Here is an 18,240-nt window from a genome sequence, read left to right on the forward strand (position 1 = left end):
TCTAATGAGTGATGCCTCCTTTATGTACATCTTTGAAAGCATAAAGCATCTAGCTAACATGAGCTATGATGACTATCTTAGCTAAGTACAGCCTCCTCTACTCATCATGTATGTACACAGCAAACACTCACCCGGCACCCGTCAGTCTTGCCCCCAGCGCCAGGTTCTCCGACAGATCCACCAGGGTGTCCAGCTTTGGGTGGGAGCATTCATACAAGAGCTGTGTTGACCTGTGGGAGTCATTCATGAGCTTCCCCAGCTGAAGCAGGGCATAGGGGCCTCCCTCCTCACACACCTTCTTGAACTCCCACACACGGTGAGCCTCAGAGAACACATGCAGAGCCCGGTCGTGTAACTTGAATTCCTGAATATGGCGTGTGTTCTCTGAGAGGGAGACCTGAAAGGAGATTATATTCATGCTTGAGTGACTCCGATGAATGTAAACAAAATGGAGGAGTGTAAAGTCCGGCAATGGTATATCACACCTGACTGAGGCCAAGGTAAGTATGTGAACCAAGGAAGAATAGAAACCTATCAGACTTACCAAGAAATTCTCCTATTACATGGTATAATTTTGTCCTGTAGTGACCTCATACTTGTCTGTATATGCAGAGCATATACAGACGTATATACGGACGTTATAAATGACAGATGAAGGGAGAGCACTGCTCACCTGGTTGAGTTCTTCAGGTGTGGTGTTGAGCAGCTCACACACCTGCCGCTTGCTGTACGGCCGCACCTCAAACGTGTCCTCCACCATGCTGATCATCTGAGGCAGAGTCTTGCCCAGGGCCTGCTGCAGGTCCCCAAGCTTCTGGAATGTTCTCCATGGCAATCCTGTTGCAGTTTGGCATGATATTATAATAGGTCAGTTTTAATTGTGTCAAGTTGTAGATAAATCACAACTTTTTGCATCAGATTGGTTAGGTTATGTTTATGTACAGCTCTTATGATACATTTAGAATATTTGTTCACACCTGGAGGAAACAGCAAAGAGATTTTCTCTGTGGTGGAGCACACTAACTGTCATTATCTTGCAGCTGAAAGATACTTACAATATTCACTATACACAAAGCATTAAAAATATTCACTCAAATATGAAAGGAAGGGTGGCCCTACCAGCTCTCTTGGCCATGACCTGAGTGGCCAGGCGACACTCCATGACCCGGCAGTTAAAGTAAGAGTTAGCTGCCTTGTTCATTGGGGCCAGGCTGTTGGCCACCACAAAGGAAGCGCCCTGAGGTAAGGCGACGGATGTTGCACGCAGCGGGTTGAACTCGATGAGCTTTGCCGTGTCTGTCCAAGCAGGAAGAGATTGCAGACTTCAGTTATCGTATTCCTTTTACAAGAATAATAAATCAAGGAAAGAAGCCTTCAACTGGTCACTTTACTTATAATAATAAGAATGCCAAAGGCTGCAAAAAACAACTAGAAAACACACATATATAAGAAAAACCTACAATATATTGACCTTTGGTGGCAAGGAATGAAATGGCCTGGTCCATGCCCCCACCCTGGGTCCCAACATGCATCTCACAGCGGCCACAGATCTCAGCCAGGGTGTCCAGGGCCAGCGAGAGGCCATGGGCGTATGACATGCCGAGGGCTGAGGCACAGACCAGGGCCGAGGAAGAGGAGAGTCCAGATGATGGAGGAATGTTGCCACAGATTGCTAAGTTGAGGCCAATGAAAGGGCTCTGCATTCCTCCCTCATCCTTGATGCCCCTCACACCACACAGGATGTAGTTGTACCAGGACGGCCTCTCCTTGTTGATCCTGAAAAGTGAATGAATAGAAAGAATAATGAAATGATGTTCCTTTTTATGTTAGAGAAGGAAAAGAATAAGATAATTTTTTTGAGGAGAGAAAAAAAAAAAACTAATTAAATAATCTTCAAAAGTGCATGGATAATTTAAAAAATATATAAAGAATGAAACAATAATAAATTAATTTTTCTCTTCACATCCTGGAAAGAAAAGAATTAAAAGCATAATTTTTTCAAGTGAAAGAAAGATTACTGTACTTTTTTTAGTTTCGTAATCTAGGAAAGAGATAGCAGTCGATGGGTTTTACCAGTAAGAAAGAGAGAGTCAGCAGACGGCATTCCATTTCAAATTCTTATCTGTCACTGGTGAGAGCCATTGTCTGATAACATTGAGAGATAATGCAACATTCTTCCATAGTAAGGTCAATGTTAGATATACACAGCTTCTGCAAGTTTACAAACTACATCAATTCCCAATACCTACAAAGCTTCCCCTGATCATTTCACAAGAACCATGAAGCAGAATCAACTCTTAATTACTCATATATAATAACATGACTAAATATCTTTTCAATATTATAAAAAATACATAAAAAAAAAAAAAAAAAAAAAAAAAAATCACGACCACTTACTCAAAGTTATTAATGTCGCATGAGTAAGGAGCATGTGATGGATCTACATTGCAGATATTGAGCATGCCAGTGGTATTGGTTGCCACGGCAACGAGGATGTCCTGCTCCACAGCCATGGGGAACACAGCATACCCGCAGTAGTCCACATGCTCGCCAATCAGGTTCACTCTGCACCAGGAAGCATTGAAACCCTTACAAGGAGACCAAACAAACCTTTCACACTTCCCTTCTCACTCACAACATGCAGGGAGTAATCATGATAATTGGTTTCCACACAAATATTATTGCAACTTTCCATCAGAGAGAGAGAGAGAGAGAGAGAGAGAGAGAGAGAGAGAGAGAGAGAGAGAGAGAGAGAGAGAGAGAGAGAGAGAGAGAGAGAGAGAGAGAGAGAGAGAGAGAGAGAGAGAGAGAGAGAGAGAGACAAAGGTTCAATGAGAATGACCAACCTTCCTGGAGCCCGACTAAAGAACTGAGGCTGCTGTGAGAAGGCTGCAATGAAGGTTTGTGACAGCACTGAGAGGCGGTGGGCCTGCTCTCCCACGCTGGGCAGGTGCAGCACTGGAGGACATTTGCTGCTCATCACTGCAAAGAGCCATATTCTGTTGTAAATCATAGATATTGTTAATTTTCAAAATGTTTCTAATTACAAATATTAAGGATAATGGTGATAGATGCCATTAGTTGTCAGGATGTTGGTAAGAGTATACATAACAGTGAATAGTTGGTGGGTAGTGAGTAAGTAGAGAGTAAGCAGCAATACCTGTTGTCATGAAGGTTAATGTCAGAGTGTAACAGGAACAAAGTCAAGTGAGGGAGTGAGGAGTGGATGGGTGATGCACACTCCAGGTTGGATTAGAGGGCACTTGAATGGTGCTGGCCTGATGCAGCCTTTTATCTTACTATCTCCTTATCTCATATGTACTCTGTGGGATGCTGCCACATATCCAGCGTCAAACAGTCAAACACAAACAGAGTAAACATATTTCAAAACTGTATTATTGTATTTCTCAAAGCCTTAACATGAGCACTCCTTGCACCATTAGCAGTATCTAGTAAGCTGAGATAAGAAGCAACGTTTGGATCAATACTACATGATATGGTAAATACTGAAATACCAATGGCTTTCTGGGGAATTCCATTACTTGCACTTGAATTCCTGTGGAGATAATTATGTTTGTGTCAACACGAAAGTAGCAGTGCAAGTGAACCACACAAGGTCACCAGAGACACTGCCACAACCTCCAGAAACAATGAATCAGTAAAGAAGTAAGTTCTAGACAAACAAATAAATAAATGAATAAATAAGTCAATAGATAAATGAACAAATAACTACATGAAGAAAGGAAGAAAGATAGAAAGCAATCTACAATAGCTGACAATAAATAAGTGAAGTAAAATCTATACAAATGAATGAATGAATGAATGAATGAATGAATAAGTAAATTATGAAAAAAAGAAAAAGAAAATGACAATACTTCCCTTGATATTAGTTTTGTATTATGTGTTGATAATTAATCAGAGTAATATTTAAATAGCATCGAATAACATTGAAGTAACATTTGTACTTTTATCTCAGAGGTAGTTTTGGTCAAGATGAGTTAGATTTACCTATATTAATCTATTCAATATCGCTTATTTATTTATTATCCTCTTTTTTTCCAATTTCACTGGTGCCCTCTTCACAACGCACACGAACTGAAAATACACTATTCTAAGCCTGGAAATAAGCAGCCTTAGGATTAGTAAGGTGAGGTCATGTCTATACTGCCAGGATGTGACATGACCCCTTGTCACGCCCTCACACCGCCCACAAAAGCAGGGCGAAGGGTCGACGCAGGGCACCAGGCACCACACCCGCACACACCTTGGCACGCCTTGTTAGCGCACCCAGTGCGGAGAAATTAAGGATATACAAGGCCTAGTACACCTGAGTACCTCCCACCTGCATTCCGCGGGTACCACATGGATAAAAAGGCTTCCGGCATCCCGACTCCGGTGCCACATAAGCGAGATACGTCAACAAGTTGCGTCCCGTTCATGGCGTCGACGTGTTTGGATGAGCCACTTCCATACAGGACACTCTTAACAACCATTACAGTATCATAGCGCTATAAGTGGTATCTCATTAGTACAACGCATCTATTTTCTATTATCTGCATTATCAAGGATTTTAGTTTCCATTATAGTGAATGTCAAAGTCGTGACACCGGATCGGGACACGACGTAAGCACCAACAGGCTCTGCTTTATCGGGATTACAATATCGATTTGTTGCAGAGCTTTCTTGTTATGCTAGGACTAGAAGGGAATACAGAAACCTTGAATGGATGAATGGAAACAGGTGAAACAAGACACTATTGATGGACTACACAACAATATTTCCTTACACGATGACTTTTTCTATTGTTTTTTTCCTCTGGTGCGACAGGGGTAATATGCTAAACCAGCTATTATTGGACCTTTATCTTGCTCAACCCTCACTAGCTGATCAGAATCCCTTAATAACTTCAACTTTCCACACAGACACACTATTCTGTGCTCTTACGTCAGTCTGGTAAATTGTCCTTATAATACACTAATTAAGGCTGCGTTAAATTTTACACCGAGCGAGTTGTGTTGAGTGGAGTCGCGTCAGGTCATCTCATGGGATTAATTTTGACGCATCTCTTAAAACTGTGATCAATAAACATCTATCTTTCTATGTCTATCTATCTATCTATCTATCCATTTACACCGACAGCGTCAATCCGGGACACGTCAGTACCAGAAGCTAAGGACAGGTAGTGAAGGCTGACAGAGACACCGTAACTGTACCAAATTATCAACCCTTCTGCCTCCTCTCCGTCAGTACCGATATAAACAGCGATAATTACCAGAGACAACGCAACTGTACCATATTGTCAATTTAAGCCTCCTCCTGTACCGTATTGCCAACCCTCCTCCAGAAAGTAATTGTACCATATTGTCAACCCTTCTGCCTCCCCTCCGTCAGTAGCGATATGAACAACGATAACTCCCACAGACAACGCAACTGTACCATATTGTCAGGCCTCCTTCTGTTCTATATTGTCAATCCTCAGCCAGGCAACATAACTTTACCATGTTGTCAACCCTTCTGCCTCCCTTCCGTCAATAGAGATGAACAGCGAAAACTCCCAGCTTGATTGAAGATTATATCCCCTGCATCTAGCGTTAATACAAGAACGAGGCAATTATATAGAGGCTGACGAAGGGAATATAACCACATACTGTCAATTTTCACCACTTTCAGTACCGATGAATAGTGAAAACATCCTGCCTTTGCCAGTCTTCATGTGGCATTGATTTAAAGGCCAACTACACTCAAATGCGGAAGTTATAAGTAACAAATGCTATCTCAAATTCGCCTCGCTTATGATCATGAGGAAGGAAAAGGAAATGATGAAGATAATACAGTGCTTAAAGTGTTTCCTCCCTTGTTGTATATACTGCTACAACAATAAAGTTATCAATCAATCAGTGTTTAAAGTGAGAAAGGTAAGGAGGATGGCGAAAAAGAAAAAAAAAAAAAAAAGGAAAAAGAGAAGGATGCTAATGATGGTGAAGAAGAAAAAGAGGAATAAAGATGAGAACGCTGAGAGAGAGAGAGAGAGAGAGAGAGAGAGAGAGAGAGAGAGAGACGATTATGCTGATTTTGAAGAAGAAATAGAAGAGAAAGATGCTGATGATGGTGTTAAAGAAGAAAAGAGGAAGAAGAGGAGAATGAAGAGGATGAAATAATAATAAAAAGAAAATGAGGAAGAAGAGGAGGAGGAGGAGGATGGTGAAGAGAGGAAAACCCAGCGGTCTCTACCTGGCCATGTAAACAAGATAGCTGAGGAACACCATCCCTATCAACACTAGAGACGGCTGATCTCACACCACCACCCACCCCTCCTGCACATGCCACACACACCTCCACTGCTTACTGGGAGCTCACCACCACCAATGTAGCCCACAATCTCACGTTACACACGCCATATAAGGCACAAACCAAGCGAAAACCACAGTGGTCGAGCAGATGTCATGATACGTGGTCGTTTTTTAAGTTTTCAATCGCTGCATGAATTTTTAGCGATGTGAGCGTCTTTCCTGCTTCTTTTTTTGAGTGCGTGGCGGTGTACAATGAAAGGCGTGGCCGAAACACAAGGGTAAGGCACAAGGAGACGCAAAAATGAATCGCCAGGAATTTTCTACGGGAAGGCTGCATGCATCCAGAGTGCTGCAGGAGCTGAATTCCCTGAGGCACCTTGAGTCTCTGTGTGACGGCCTGGTGCGACTCTCTGACGGCTCCGTAAAGGTCAATAAAGCAGTCCTGGCGTCGGGGTGCCCTTACTTCAGGTGTGCTGCTGCTTCTTGTGATCTTTTTCGCTTTATATCGCTTCGTAGGTCCTGGTTAGGTTAGGTTGTACATGTTAAGGGATTGAGTAGTTTGTAGTGTTTCAGTTTTAATATGAAATGATAATATTTTTTCTTCAATTCATGTACACTGTTCACACACACTGATGCCGTTTCTCAAATAATGTAAATATTCCACTAATTTTCTGCTCTTGTTGCTTCCTTGTGACACCAAATTTAAGGTTGTATTACATGAGTTTTGATTCATGCTCATATTATTCTGCCTTCATGATGTTTCTTGCACATTTTTACATCAACTGATTTTTTCCATTATTTCTTGTCAGAATCTTATCATAGTACTGAAGTACTAAGGAATCCGTTTTCCTTTTTGGGCAATCATATAATACTGTTATTGTCTTTCTTCATCATTATATCCAAGATAAGAAAACAGCCAAACAGTTCATTAATTACAGCAGTTTGGTAACGAGGCACTTTATGGTCCCACAACCACCTGTGCTAACTGATGTAAATTTCCTTTTCAGAGTTTTGTTTGAGTTTGAGGAGGGTTCTCAGCAAGGACAGAATCGCACAGCTGAACCAACACTGGACATCACCTGTGCGACCTTTCAGGTTATTCTGGACTTCATTTACACAGGGAAGGTTGTTATTGACAATGACAACATAGAGGAGATCCTCAAGGCCAGTGATCTGCTTCTTATGACAGACTTAAAGGTACATTTGAAGGCTTCTATAGAATAACAAATTTTCTAAAATTTTTAGGCCTGGTTTTCTTATTCCTCAAATTAGGAATATTTACCAAATGAATTTTGAATATAGTATCAGAATTTTGCTGAACATTTTTGTAGGTAGCACTGATAGTGTTCTTAAAGTTTCAATTCCATCATGAGCAGCATCTTCATGATGAAAGAGTCAGGTGCATATATCTAGATGCATTAGTTGAAAATAAGCTTGACAGGTCTTGCATTATGTATGCATTTCTATGTCAGGAGCTGTGTATTCAGTACCTGCTTGGGAAGATTGATGTGGACAACTGCTTGGGGGTGTTGCAGTTTGCGCAGCAGTTCTCCTGTCCAAGGCTGGTCCATTATGTGAAGGATTTCATCTGTGAACATTTTAAGCATAGGTCTGAAAATCCACTTAATCATAGCATGATTTTCAGTTTTGTCTGCATATTGCTTACACATTGTTTAACTTGAGTTTGGCATTGCACTCTCATCCAAACACTTGCAGGCAAATTGTACGGACAGATGAATTCCGTGCACTGAACGAGGAGCGCCTGAAGGAACTGCTGGCCCAGGACGGCCTGTCTGTGAAATCTGAGGTGGACATCTTGACAGCTCTAGTTGTCTGGCTCAATGCAAACCTTTCTGCAACACCAGACATTGAGTGAGTGTTCCTTGAGACCATGTCTTAACATGAAGCAGCACACTCTTCCTCTCAGAACGAGAAGATACGTATTACATATCTACCTTCAGTTTTCTTCACCCACAGGTCGCTGGTCACAACCTGCCTGCGTGAATCGTCTGATCTGAACTATGACCCAAAGTTCCAGCGTGCCCTGCAGGACTTGCGGGCGTCTGTACCACCTTGGGACTCCCCAGGGGCAGAGGGCATCCGGGAAGCACTCAGGAAGACTCCTCGTATCAGGTCCATCCGTGAGCGAGGCACCATTACTGTGGTGGCGTGCTGTGATGGCAAGGCAGCCGTGTACCTGGTGGACGTGCTGGACTCGGGAAAGTACTGCAGCAGCCACGTTGTGCTGCCGCCAATGCTAGTCCCAAGAATCAGGCCAACATTGATAGTGGAGGGTGAGAAACCTCTTGGGTGTTGATCAAGCGTGTAGCTTGCCTCCTTTACTTTTCATTCTGTGGGAAGTTTACTTAATAAAAGAGTCTATAATGCCAGCACTGTATCCAATGTTACTATTTTGCAGGCGGTTATCTGTTTGCCTTGGGAGGAATGAGGCTGGGGAAGGAGAAACAGATGACAAGCGATGTACAGCGTTATGACCCGACCACCAACACCTGGATGCTCATGTCCCCCATGCCTTACTGCTGCTGCTCCCCACATGTTGTCTCACATGCAGGGAAGCTTTATGTCATGGGTGGCTTCAATGATGAGGTGATGAAAGTTTCTCTCATCGACACCTCATAGCATTGCTGTTATTTTAAGTCCCATCCTACAACTTTTTTCACTATGTTACATTTAAAACTTTACTTGCAGCACTGAATAATTCTAACAATCTCAGGTTGAGCTTGAGATCTCCAACCTTGAGGAGTTTGACATTTACACCAACAAGTGGAGGAGTCTTCCACCCATCCCCAACGTGCGGCGTGGAGCAGCAGTGGCAGTGGCAGATGGCAAGATCTACTACATTGGTGGGTCCCCCTGGAGGGAGCCACCCATTGGTAGTCTTTATTTCAAAGTCTTGGATGCTGTTGAAGTGTTCTGCATAACAGAAGAGGTTTGTATTTTTACAATTACAACAAAAGTTGTCTTACCATTACGTCACTGGAATGTTTCCCATCGTGATCACTACCTTATTTATGATCCACAGATATGGATGGCCGGTCCCCCTCTTAAAGTGAGGAGGAGCCACGCTGCTGCCGTCTCACACAACGGCACAGTGTTTGTCATCGGTGGAACGCGGCCGATAGAATGTCCAAGTGCACAGGGACAACTCAAGGTGACGGGCACAGAGGCTCTCTTCAGTGACTCTCCAATGGGATGGACGCAGTTTCCCAATTACACTGTCCCCAACGAGGCCAAGATCCACACTAGAGCCCTGTCAGACAAGGACCACATCCTCGTCATTGGCAATGCCGACCTTACTGACGTGAAGCGCTTTAACTCCTTCCTTCTGGAGGGATCTGGCTGGACTGTGCCACCCGGGTGTGAATGCATACTGAGGTCAGGCAGCAAGGCATTCCACAGCTATGCTCTCCTTACCTTACCTGCAGCAGCTATGCAGCAGCTCCGCTCAGAAGACACTGAATAGGTCCCGTAAAGTAACAACGCATTGTGAAATACTTCCTTACCAGTGGCAGCTATAGATTAGTTGTGAACCTCTACCAAAAGAAACCCACAAACCGAGACCCGCAAACCCACTAACATAAGGTCACTTACTTGGATCCACAAGGATGACCACACCTGCGTCCACTTCATCTTCCATCCATCACTGTGCAGCAAATGGCATTCATCATCTGCAGCTACCCAGGCTTTTCATGCAACAGTGTACACTTGCAACAGCAGTTTTCTCAAAGGTTCTTCAGTGACTAGAGCCAGGGCTTCACTGTCTGCTGAGTTTCTTAAGTAAAAAGAAACTAGGAGCAAAAACACTGTAATCTACATAGCATGAATACATAATTACAAGGACTATTTGGTGTTGGCCAGCTTCACTCACTCACCAATCACCAAATGGTAGTGTTGGAGGAGACATATGCCTAAAGGTAACTTTGAAAATGAACACAAATACTGTGCGTACGTGTCGTATACATCTTACCACACTAGTATCCCTACTAATAGTGTTGGTGTTAGCAATGAGGAAGGGGAAATTCCCTATCACATACACAGTTTGAAAAGTGTTGCAGTAAAGACTGAGCCAACATTGCCAAACATGGTACATGGAGAGTGAGCGGTGGCAACTCATCTTGTGGGGTGGTGAGTGGTGGTGGTGTTGTACCATGCACACCACAAGCCAGTTGTTACTGGTTGTGGAAGCTGCTCCAAACCAAGCCAAAGGGTCACACAGCTGGTGTCCGTTTATTCTTTTACAACTTACGGGTGTTCTTAAATATTTAAGATAACACTTCCATGGGACGTGATTGTCACAAAGGTAGCCAGTCCAGTGTATGTACCAGCAGCTTGCTAGATAGACTCCATAGTGTGTCGGTCTGTACTGTGTATATAAATACAGTGTATGCATTGTGTTGGCATGACAAGGCTCTGTAATGTACTGGTTGGCACTGTCTGCAAGTGTTGTTGTTGAGGCACTACAGAGCCTGTGATCCAGACTGGGATGCCACAATTCACTGTCAATCACACTGGTGAATCAGACCGGTGAATCTTTGATACTAACTGGATTTAAAAATGTCAGAGTTGAATAAATTGTTATTTTAACAATGTCATTTTATTTATTTTTTTTTTTTTTGTGATATGTTCCAAGTGAATACAGCATCCAAAATTGATGTGTTCACCACTGATGTCACAGAATGATGTCAAACTGACTGGCCAGCCTGCAAATGTTGTTTAGTTGTAGTTAGCCTGTCTACAAGGCAAGTCTAAGGCTGAACTATGAAGCAGCAAAGTGCACCTGTTTTGCTGTCTGGTCCTGATGCAGAGAAACTCCAGGTGACTACCAGTCCCCTACCCTCTGGAGGCAGGCTGGGATGTGACAATGGTTGTAGGTGTGGCTGTGAGTATAACTGTGTCGTAGCTAAGGTCACTCTCTTCCAAGGAAAGACAGACTTAATATGCATTGATTGGCTATCAAGATATCACTGACTATACACGGCAAGGTGGTGTCCATCATAACAGTCAGCGTGTAATAAACCAGAACATTTTCTTAACTTAATAGGTTTATTACAATATTTACATTGTTGGAGTAAATCATTCAAGTAAAAAAAACCTTAACTATCATAATGCCTCACTGACACAAGACACTAACATGAGATAATGTTTTTAGTCTTATCAATAGACCAGTTATCTAAGGAAACACTGGCTTCAGTCTTAAGAGGGAGCACATCTGCATCCTTCCCAAAAGGCAGTGGGTTTGCAGAGTCTGTAATCTGGAATAGTTTCCGTAGGACATCGTGAGCTGCCTCCTTCACTGCAGTTTCCACAGTCTCTCCATAACCTGGAGGGGAACAAGATTCACTGGTTGATATTTTGATCCAAACCAGCACTAATGTCTAGCACCATCATGGGGATGGCTTGGCTTCTGAATACAAGCAAGTGTAGCTTTGAAGAGCCACACATACACAGGTGTAGAGAAAGCCATGGTAAGCATGATTTATGGCTGCCAAGGAAGGCTATGTCAAACTTTCTGGCACATAAGAGACCGAGTAAATATTTCATGTGAAGTGATTACAAATCCAATACATACCAAATTTCTTTGAAATAAAACATATTCCACATTGCCCCTCAGTTTTAAGTGCTGTGGTAAATGTAATCAGAACCCTTGAATGTGAGCAGGTAACTCGCCACATAAAGCAAACACTTGTCTCAGAACTGTGGTAAGTAATTTTGGAATCCTTGGGAACAAAACACTCAGGACAGCAGGGAGAAGGCCTTGCACTGCACACCTAATGATTTGCACTCACTCATTGGCATCTGTCACTGTCATTCATGCATCCCTCCAATATTTTCACAAGGTAAATATCAGAACACCTATAAATCTTTTCCATCAGGCAGTGTGTGGCCTGAGCAATGGTGCTGAATGCAGGCCAGAGGAACAAATAAGCTATTCTCATAAAAAACTTGCAGCAGTCTAGCACTAATGATGAAGTGATTGAGACTAACAAGCTGGAAATATCTTACCTGATCCCATGAACTTCTTGTCTGAATACACTCCCACATGGTACACAGCCTGAAGGGTCTCTTGCCCAGACTGGAAGATAAGCCTGGGCTCCGGTTCTCCTTGGCCACTCTGGTGGAGAATGTCTGCCAACACTCCCATGGGATTCTCAACCTGCCAGAACAACATTAAAGACATGAAGACTAAAAAAAATGTAGACATAAGACTGAGATTGTTGACATTCATCTTAACACTAACAGGATCTCTTACCCTAGAATGTATTAGCCAATATACCTTTTATCTAACACAAACAATCTGAATAAGTCTCAATAAAAGTAGACAAATAATTATGTATAAGAAACATAAATCAAGACTCCATTAACAGTGAAAGTATCATTATCTCTAAAGCCAATCAACTCCAACACACAACGGCAATGACCTTCCAGATGGCATCAATGTCCTTGCCCACCAGCTGTGCCACTACAAAGTCTCGCACGAAGGCTTGGCACTGTAGAGCAGGCGAGGACACACTCAGTGCCCCAACCACCGCATGGAAGCACCTCGCCATTGTTGAGGAAGAAGGTGGGTGCTCCTGGAAAGGCAAGGAACACAGATTAGGTTGTTGATACTGTGTGTGTGTGTGTGTGTGTGTGTGTGTGTGTGTGTGTGTGTGTGTGTGTGTGTGTGTGTGTGTGTGTAATGAGGGACAAACATTTATAGTATTTATAATAGCCTCTACCTGTACTGCATCAATCACTTTTATAAGTCCAGTTTTGATTCTCTAACATTTTTATAACTTTAACTTAGCAATTCAGAAAACATTATAATCTGTCTTATTATCTACACACTGACCCTTTCCCAGTATGGTTTGGAATCCTATACTTCCACAGGACATCTCAGTGCCATACATAACACAATTCCAAGAGAATCAATGTTTAGCTGTTCATCTTACCTCACACAATATCAGATCTCGGAGACCAATCCCATAACCAACAGCTGACATCACATCTTCACTCAGCAAGTAGTCCACCAGTGCACTGTAACAACACAACAGAGTCAATGAGTGCACATACTTTCACCTGGAATGCCTCACTCACGGGTGATGCACAAACTCTGAAGTTGATATATGAGGTAGTTGAGAGAAGGAAGGTATGGGAATAAAAGCCCTGACGAGGCACACAATATTTCAAGTCTGAGGCATTACAGAAAAGATAAAGTTTATAAAAGTCTGAATGGATTGTAATCAGCCATAACTATTCTGCCACAAAAAACTTATCCCTATTTTTCTATATCCTATTCCCTCCAATCATCAACTCAAAGGGACACCATCAAAGGAGCACCAAAGATTGAGTTCAGCAATATCAAAACAAATTTCCTTACTGGGTGAACATGAACTTAACAATAATTACTTGTACAAGTTTTAAAGCAAAATACTAAACAGGCAATCTCTTTTTGTTCCTCTACATGCATGACGTGCAAACCCTTCAGATCTATTTTTCCTTAGCCAGTCTCCCTCACACACACAAACACACACACGAAAAATAACAAATAAATACTCAGAGACTCATTTCACAAAACTCCAAGGAAATAACTAAGAAAACCTCTAAACCACCTGCAACCACAGCTTCCTTGCGTCCCCACCTGATTCCCTCCTCCGGCAGCAGGGGCAAGGCAGCTCGAAGGTACCCAAAGCAATACTGAGTGATGAGTGTCTCTCCTTTGGCCGCCAGCTCCTTGTTGTTGCTCATGGCCAGGCCCGGGTCACTCACACCAAGTTCCTGCTGCCGCTGCATCTCCTTGGTAATGTATGAGGCATCAGTCAGGGCCTCACGTAGGGCGTCACCATCAAACTCTTCCTGTAGCCTCTTGCCAAATGCGTATAACTCAGCATCATAATTCCTAAAAATGAAAGGAGTGTATCTCATCAACATCAATGTGTCCAGGAAAAAATTATCAGTAAGGAAAGCAAGTTTAACTATTCCACAATTATATAGCAGACAGTACAGCGATATATAATAATTTCCCTCCTTGTTAATTCCTTCCTCAAATGTAACCCCACACATGCCATATTGTTGTGGCATCCACTCACACCATCTCCCACTTCAAATAATTTGCTGGTTACTTTCAGTTCCAAATCCTTTTTCCACTCTCCCTTGTTTAGTGACACTATTAAAATCTTGCAATCATTATCAAAACCTAACTTCTGAAAGTAACAACACACACACGATGCACTTTCCAGCTATGACACAAAGCACTTGTGCCAATCTATAAATTATGCTTGATACATGAGAGGAGTGTTACATCCCCACACTCCCTCTCTGTCTAGCTGTGACTGGGGAAACCTATCAGGTAACAACTCTAGTGCTCTCTTCTGTATGCTAAAATATTTGGTTCAAGGGGTAGATTAGTCAAAACTCTCATCAAATATCACCAGGAAATAACACCACTTACGTACTCACCATTCAATGAACTCACTCCTCTTGCTTGATGGCAGTAACCCTAAACTCTTCATTCTTGTGTGTCTGTGTTTCAGCGTCCTGTACATCGGTGCCACCCATCGTGACTTGATGCCAAACACCCGAGCTGGAACCCAACAATTCATTACTCCAATAACTTACCAACCAGACATCACAGCTTGACAGGTTGACATGGTTTGCAATGAAGTGTAACATCCTGATGGTTATGGCAGCTTGTAAAGTGATATTTCTGTATTAATTATATCACTGTTAAGCAGTGCTCAAGTCCTGAAGAATATATCTTATGCCAGCATTGTCTTAATGAAGTTGTCCCTCTAGCTCTCCTCATTTCCCGGCTCCTTCGCAGTTCTTTCACTCAGCTGACGTGACACAGGAATGAAAATATAACCTAAACAAACCTAAGCCTATCTTTAACCTAACCTAGTTGAGGCAACATGCACCACTGATACGTCTTCCTCAGAACCCTTCTAACCAACAGTCTGGTTACGTTACCTCAGCTAGGTTAGGTTAGGTTAAAGTTTGAGTTACGTTAGTTTAGGTTATCATATTTTCATTCCCACATCATGTCAGCTGAATGAAAGAACTGCGAAGAGGAAGTCAGGAAATATACAGAGTTGGAGGGATGACTTCGTTAGGTCAGTGTCCCTGTACCACAACACCAGTCAACAACACAAGACAGCTTCCTTATCTTGGCTCATAATGATAGACCATACATAACACATATCTCTCTCGCTTTCTTTTCTTTTTCACCTGGTAACCTTCTTTCCAATGTTTATCCAAAGGAGGAGGAGAAGAAGAAGAAGAAGAAAAAAAGAAGAAGAAAAAAAGAAGAAGAAGAAGAAGAAGAAGAAGAAGAAGAAGAAGAAGAAGGAGGAGGAGGAGGAGGCAGAGACGGTCGTGGAGGGACAATAATAATAATAGACTCTGGCGGGGCTGGCAGGACTACTTCCACCACCACACATGGTACACAATTCACAAACAATGCACCCACCAGCCCTTAATTTGAACACTTTACCTTTGCGTTACTTCTACTACAGGGGCTGGCACAGGGACAGAGTGTGACTTCCTGTACCTTACCTGAATATCTTAACTGGATGACCTTTCCCTAAGAGCGGGTCAGGTCAGGGCGACAGGTGGGTGAGGTAAGAGAATGACCATGCCAGGTCAGGTCGCCAAGTAAGGTAAAAGAACCAGAACCACAACAAACCACCACTGGGTAAAGACTATCTGTCACTGCCGTTTTGCTACTTGACCTGATATATTTGAGTACCTATACCCCACCACTGGTTATTCACACATCCCTGGCCATTACCTGACGAAGATATGCCTCTGTTAATGGTGGCACTGCAGGAGGATCGTAGGAGGAGCCTGGCACCGGTGATCACTGCCGCCATGACTTCAGCTGATCAACGGGACCTCTCATAACTAGGCATGGCAGTTTTGGTCCGAGTAGTACTCGGTTTACTCGGTTTTGGATTTGAGTGAGTACTACTCGGTTTACTCGGTTTTCATAATTCAATTACATGTTCAATTTATGCGTTGAAAATGTAATACAGGCCTTCAAACTAAAGACTAAAGATGTTTTTTCGGTATTTTGTTGGGGAAGAAGGCGGTGCATGCCGCACAACCACCCAGACATTAATGGAATAGTCCAATTCCTAAGAACAAGCCTAATATATATATATATATATATATATATATATATATATATATATATATATATATATATATATATATATATATATATATATATATATATATATATATATATATATATATATATATATATATATATATATATATATATATATATATATATATATATATATACACACACACACACACACACACACACGGCCCGGTAGCTCAGTTGTTAGAGCGCTGGCTTCACAAGCCAGATGACCGGGATTCGATTCCCCGGCCGGGTGGAGATATTTGGGTGTGTCTCCTTTCATTTGTAGGTGCTGTTCACCTAGCAGTGAGTAGGTACGGGATGTAAATCGAGGAGTTGTGACCTTGTTGTCCCGGTGTGTGGCGTGTGCCTGGTCTCAGATATATCCGAAGATCGGAAATAATGAGCTCTGAGCTCGTTCCGTAGGGTAACGTCTGGCTGTCTCGTCAGAGGCTGCAGCAGATCAAACAGTGAATTACACACACACACACACACACGTGTGTGTGTGTGTGTGAAATTGCCAATTTAAATATCTAGCATTTATCATTTCTATCTACATAAAGCAAATCACACAGCTCTTTCATAAATATTTTTGTAAAAAAAGAAATAAAATAAATATATAAATAAAAGACACACGGCCGTCTTCATAATATATTGTGGTTCCCTTTTAAAACTGATGGGAAATACCTAAATTATAGCAAACTAACATGAAAAAAATAATTCGTAATGGTATGAATTGAGTGGTATGCAGCAGCAGCAGCAGTAGTAGTAGAAGTAGAAATGCAATGGTAAAATGCCGGCCAACTGCAGTGTTACTGCACCGCCAGACGCCAGTCCGCCACCCGTCCCGGCCACCGATCCGCCGAGTGGTGCCGACACATTATTCATTCTTAGCGGTAGGAAGCAGCAGAGTCCCGGCACAGACGCTAGACGGTACAAGCGTCAAGCGGTACCGGAAATGATGCCGGCACATTCAGTCGTACCAGTACAGAAGCGTCTCGCCGAGCTACCGCGGCCGAGAATGAAGCAGCGCCAGTGGCAGCGCTGTACCAGGTACTGACTATTGAGTGGCGGTACTGGTACTGAGACTCACTGAGTGTGTCGCCGGCCACCAGCCACCTCAGTACCAGTACCAGTAGGCGTACCGGTACCGGTACGTTAATGGTACTGACACCTTACTGGTACGGTACGGTACTGAACTTGCCCACCAGTCCGAGAGCCGCGCTGCACTTGGCAGGACAAGGCGCTGGCCGTGAGGGACAGTGAGTGGTGGAGATGAAGATAGTGATATCTATAGTAGCGAAGAGAATATTGTGTGTGTAGCCTCTCAGTAATCAGAGGTTAACTATTTAAACATGGTTGAGGACACAAAGTGGACAGTGGAGTGTGGGTGCCTGCTAGTGACACGGACAGCCGCCGCCGAGCAGTCTTTGGCTAACGTAAGTAATATATTGGTGTAACTCATCATTTCACGGTGGTGCCATGTCATAACCTAACGTTGGTAACCTCCAGGACAACATATCAGTGAACTAACACCTGCACATACTTATAAAACCAAATAATTCAAATCTTGAAAACGTAAACAAACCGATCCCCTGACCCGCCGCCTCTCTCTCAGCCATTATCTGCCTCATCTCTCACTCATTACAGGCCAGACAGGTCACAAAGTGGACCCATAGGCCTAATCTTTCATGTCAGTTGTTGAGATATATCCGCAATTACCTGATTTGTGTGCTATGGAGGCTCAGTGAGAAGAAGCGGGCCTACCCATGACGTCACGAGCCCCAGGCTGTGACGTCA

At 42.9% G+C, this 18,240-nt stretch overlaps 3 protein-coding genes across 11 annotated transcripts in view; 1 reads left to right on the forward strand and 2 right to left on the reverse strand.

Moving 5' to 3' along the window:
• Positions 1-4,593, reverse strand: part of LOC123510812 (N-acetylgalactosamine kinase-like) — a 36,379-nt gene extending 31,786 nt beyond the window's left edge. For 4 of the 8 annotated variants that reach the window (XM_045266200.1, XM_045266201.1, XM_045266199.1 and 1 more), the window contains exons 1-7: positions 4,343-4,498; positions 2,847-2,982; positions 2,398-2,565; positions 1,472-1,776; positions 1,120-1,296; positions 674-837; positions 132-397 (exon numbers count right to left, since the gene is read on the reverse strand). In XM_045266200.1, coding sequence (XP_045122135.1) covers positions 132-397; positions 674-837; positions 1,120-1,296; positions 1,472-1,776; positions 2,398-2,565; positions 2,847-2,982; positions 4,343-4,493 — 1,367 coding nt within the window. In that variant the 5' untranslated portion in view covers positions 4,494-4,498. Of the gene's footprint in view, positions 1-131; positions 398-673; positions 838-1,119; positions 1,297-1,471; positions 1,777-2,397; positions 2,566-2,846; positions 3,000-3,160; positions 3,315-4,335 lie in introns of those variants that run through there. The other 4 variants (XM_045266203.1, XM_045266204.1, XM_045266205.1 and 1 more) reach the window with 4 other exon arrangements.
• A 1,614-nt stretch (positions 4,594-6,207) lies between these two features.
• On the forward strand, positions 6,208-10,895 carry LOC123510840 (kelch-like protein diablo). 2 transcript variants are annotated; one of them, XM_045266278.1, is made up of 8 exons: positions 6,208-6,758; positions 7,298-7,487; positions 7,763-7,899; positions 8,007-8,162; positions 8,268-8,584; positions 8,710-8,897; positions 9,025-9,240; positions 9,334-10,895. In XM_045266278.1, exons 1-8 carry the CDS (start codon positions 6,592-6,594, stop codon positions 9,772-9,774), a joined length of 1,812 nt encoding a protein of 603 aa, XP_045122213.1. In that variant the 5' UTR covers positions 6,208-6,591; the 3' UTR covers positions 9,775-10,895. The 2 variants fall into 2 exon arrangements, with proteins under 2 accessions (XP_045122213.1, XP_045122214.1); XM_045266279.1 differs by having other exon boundaries at positions 6,585-6,717.
• A 440-nt stretch (positions 10,896-11,335) lies between these two features.
• Positions 11,336-16,236, reverse strand: LOC123510841 (39S ribosomal protein L44, mitochondrial-like). The gene is made up of 7 exons (XM_045266280.1): positions 16,081-16,236; positions 14,751-14,874; positions 13,933-14,190; positions 13,244-13,328; positions 12,731-12,883; positions 12,315-12,465; positions 11,336-11,631 (listed from the first exon to the last, which is right to left on the reverse strand). Exons 1-7 carry the CDS (start codon positions 16,160-16,162, stop codon positions 11,438-11,440), a joined length of 1,047 nt encoding a protein of 348 aa, XP_045122215.1. The 5' UTR covers positions 16,163-16,236; the 3' UTR covers positions 11,336-11,437.
• Between the last annotated feature and the right edge of the window lie 2,004 nt (positions 16,237-18,240).

This window comes from Portunus trituberculatus, chromosome 30 (genome assembly GCF_017591435.1).
Source record: "Portunus trituberculatus isolate SZX2019 chromosome 30, ASM1759143v1, whole genome shotgun sequence".
Lineage (NCBI taxonomy): Eukaryota > Metazoa > Arthropoda > Malacostraca > Decapoda > Portunidae > Portunus > Portunus trituberculatus.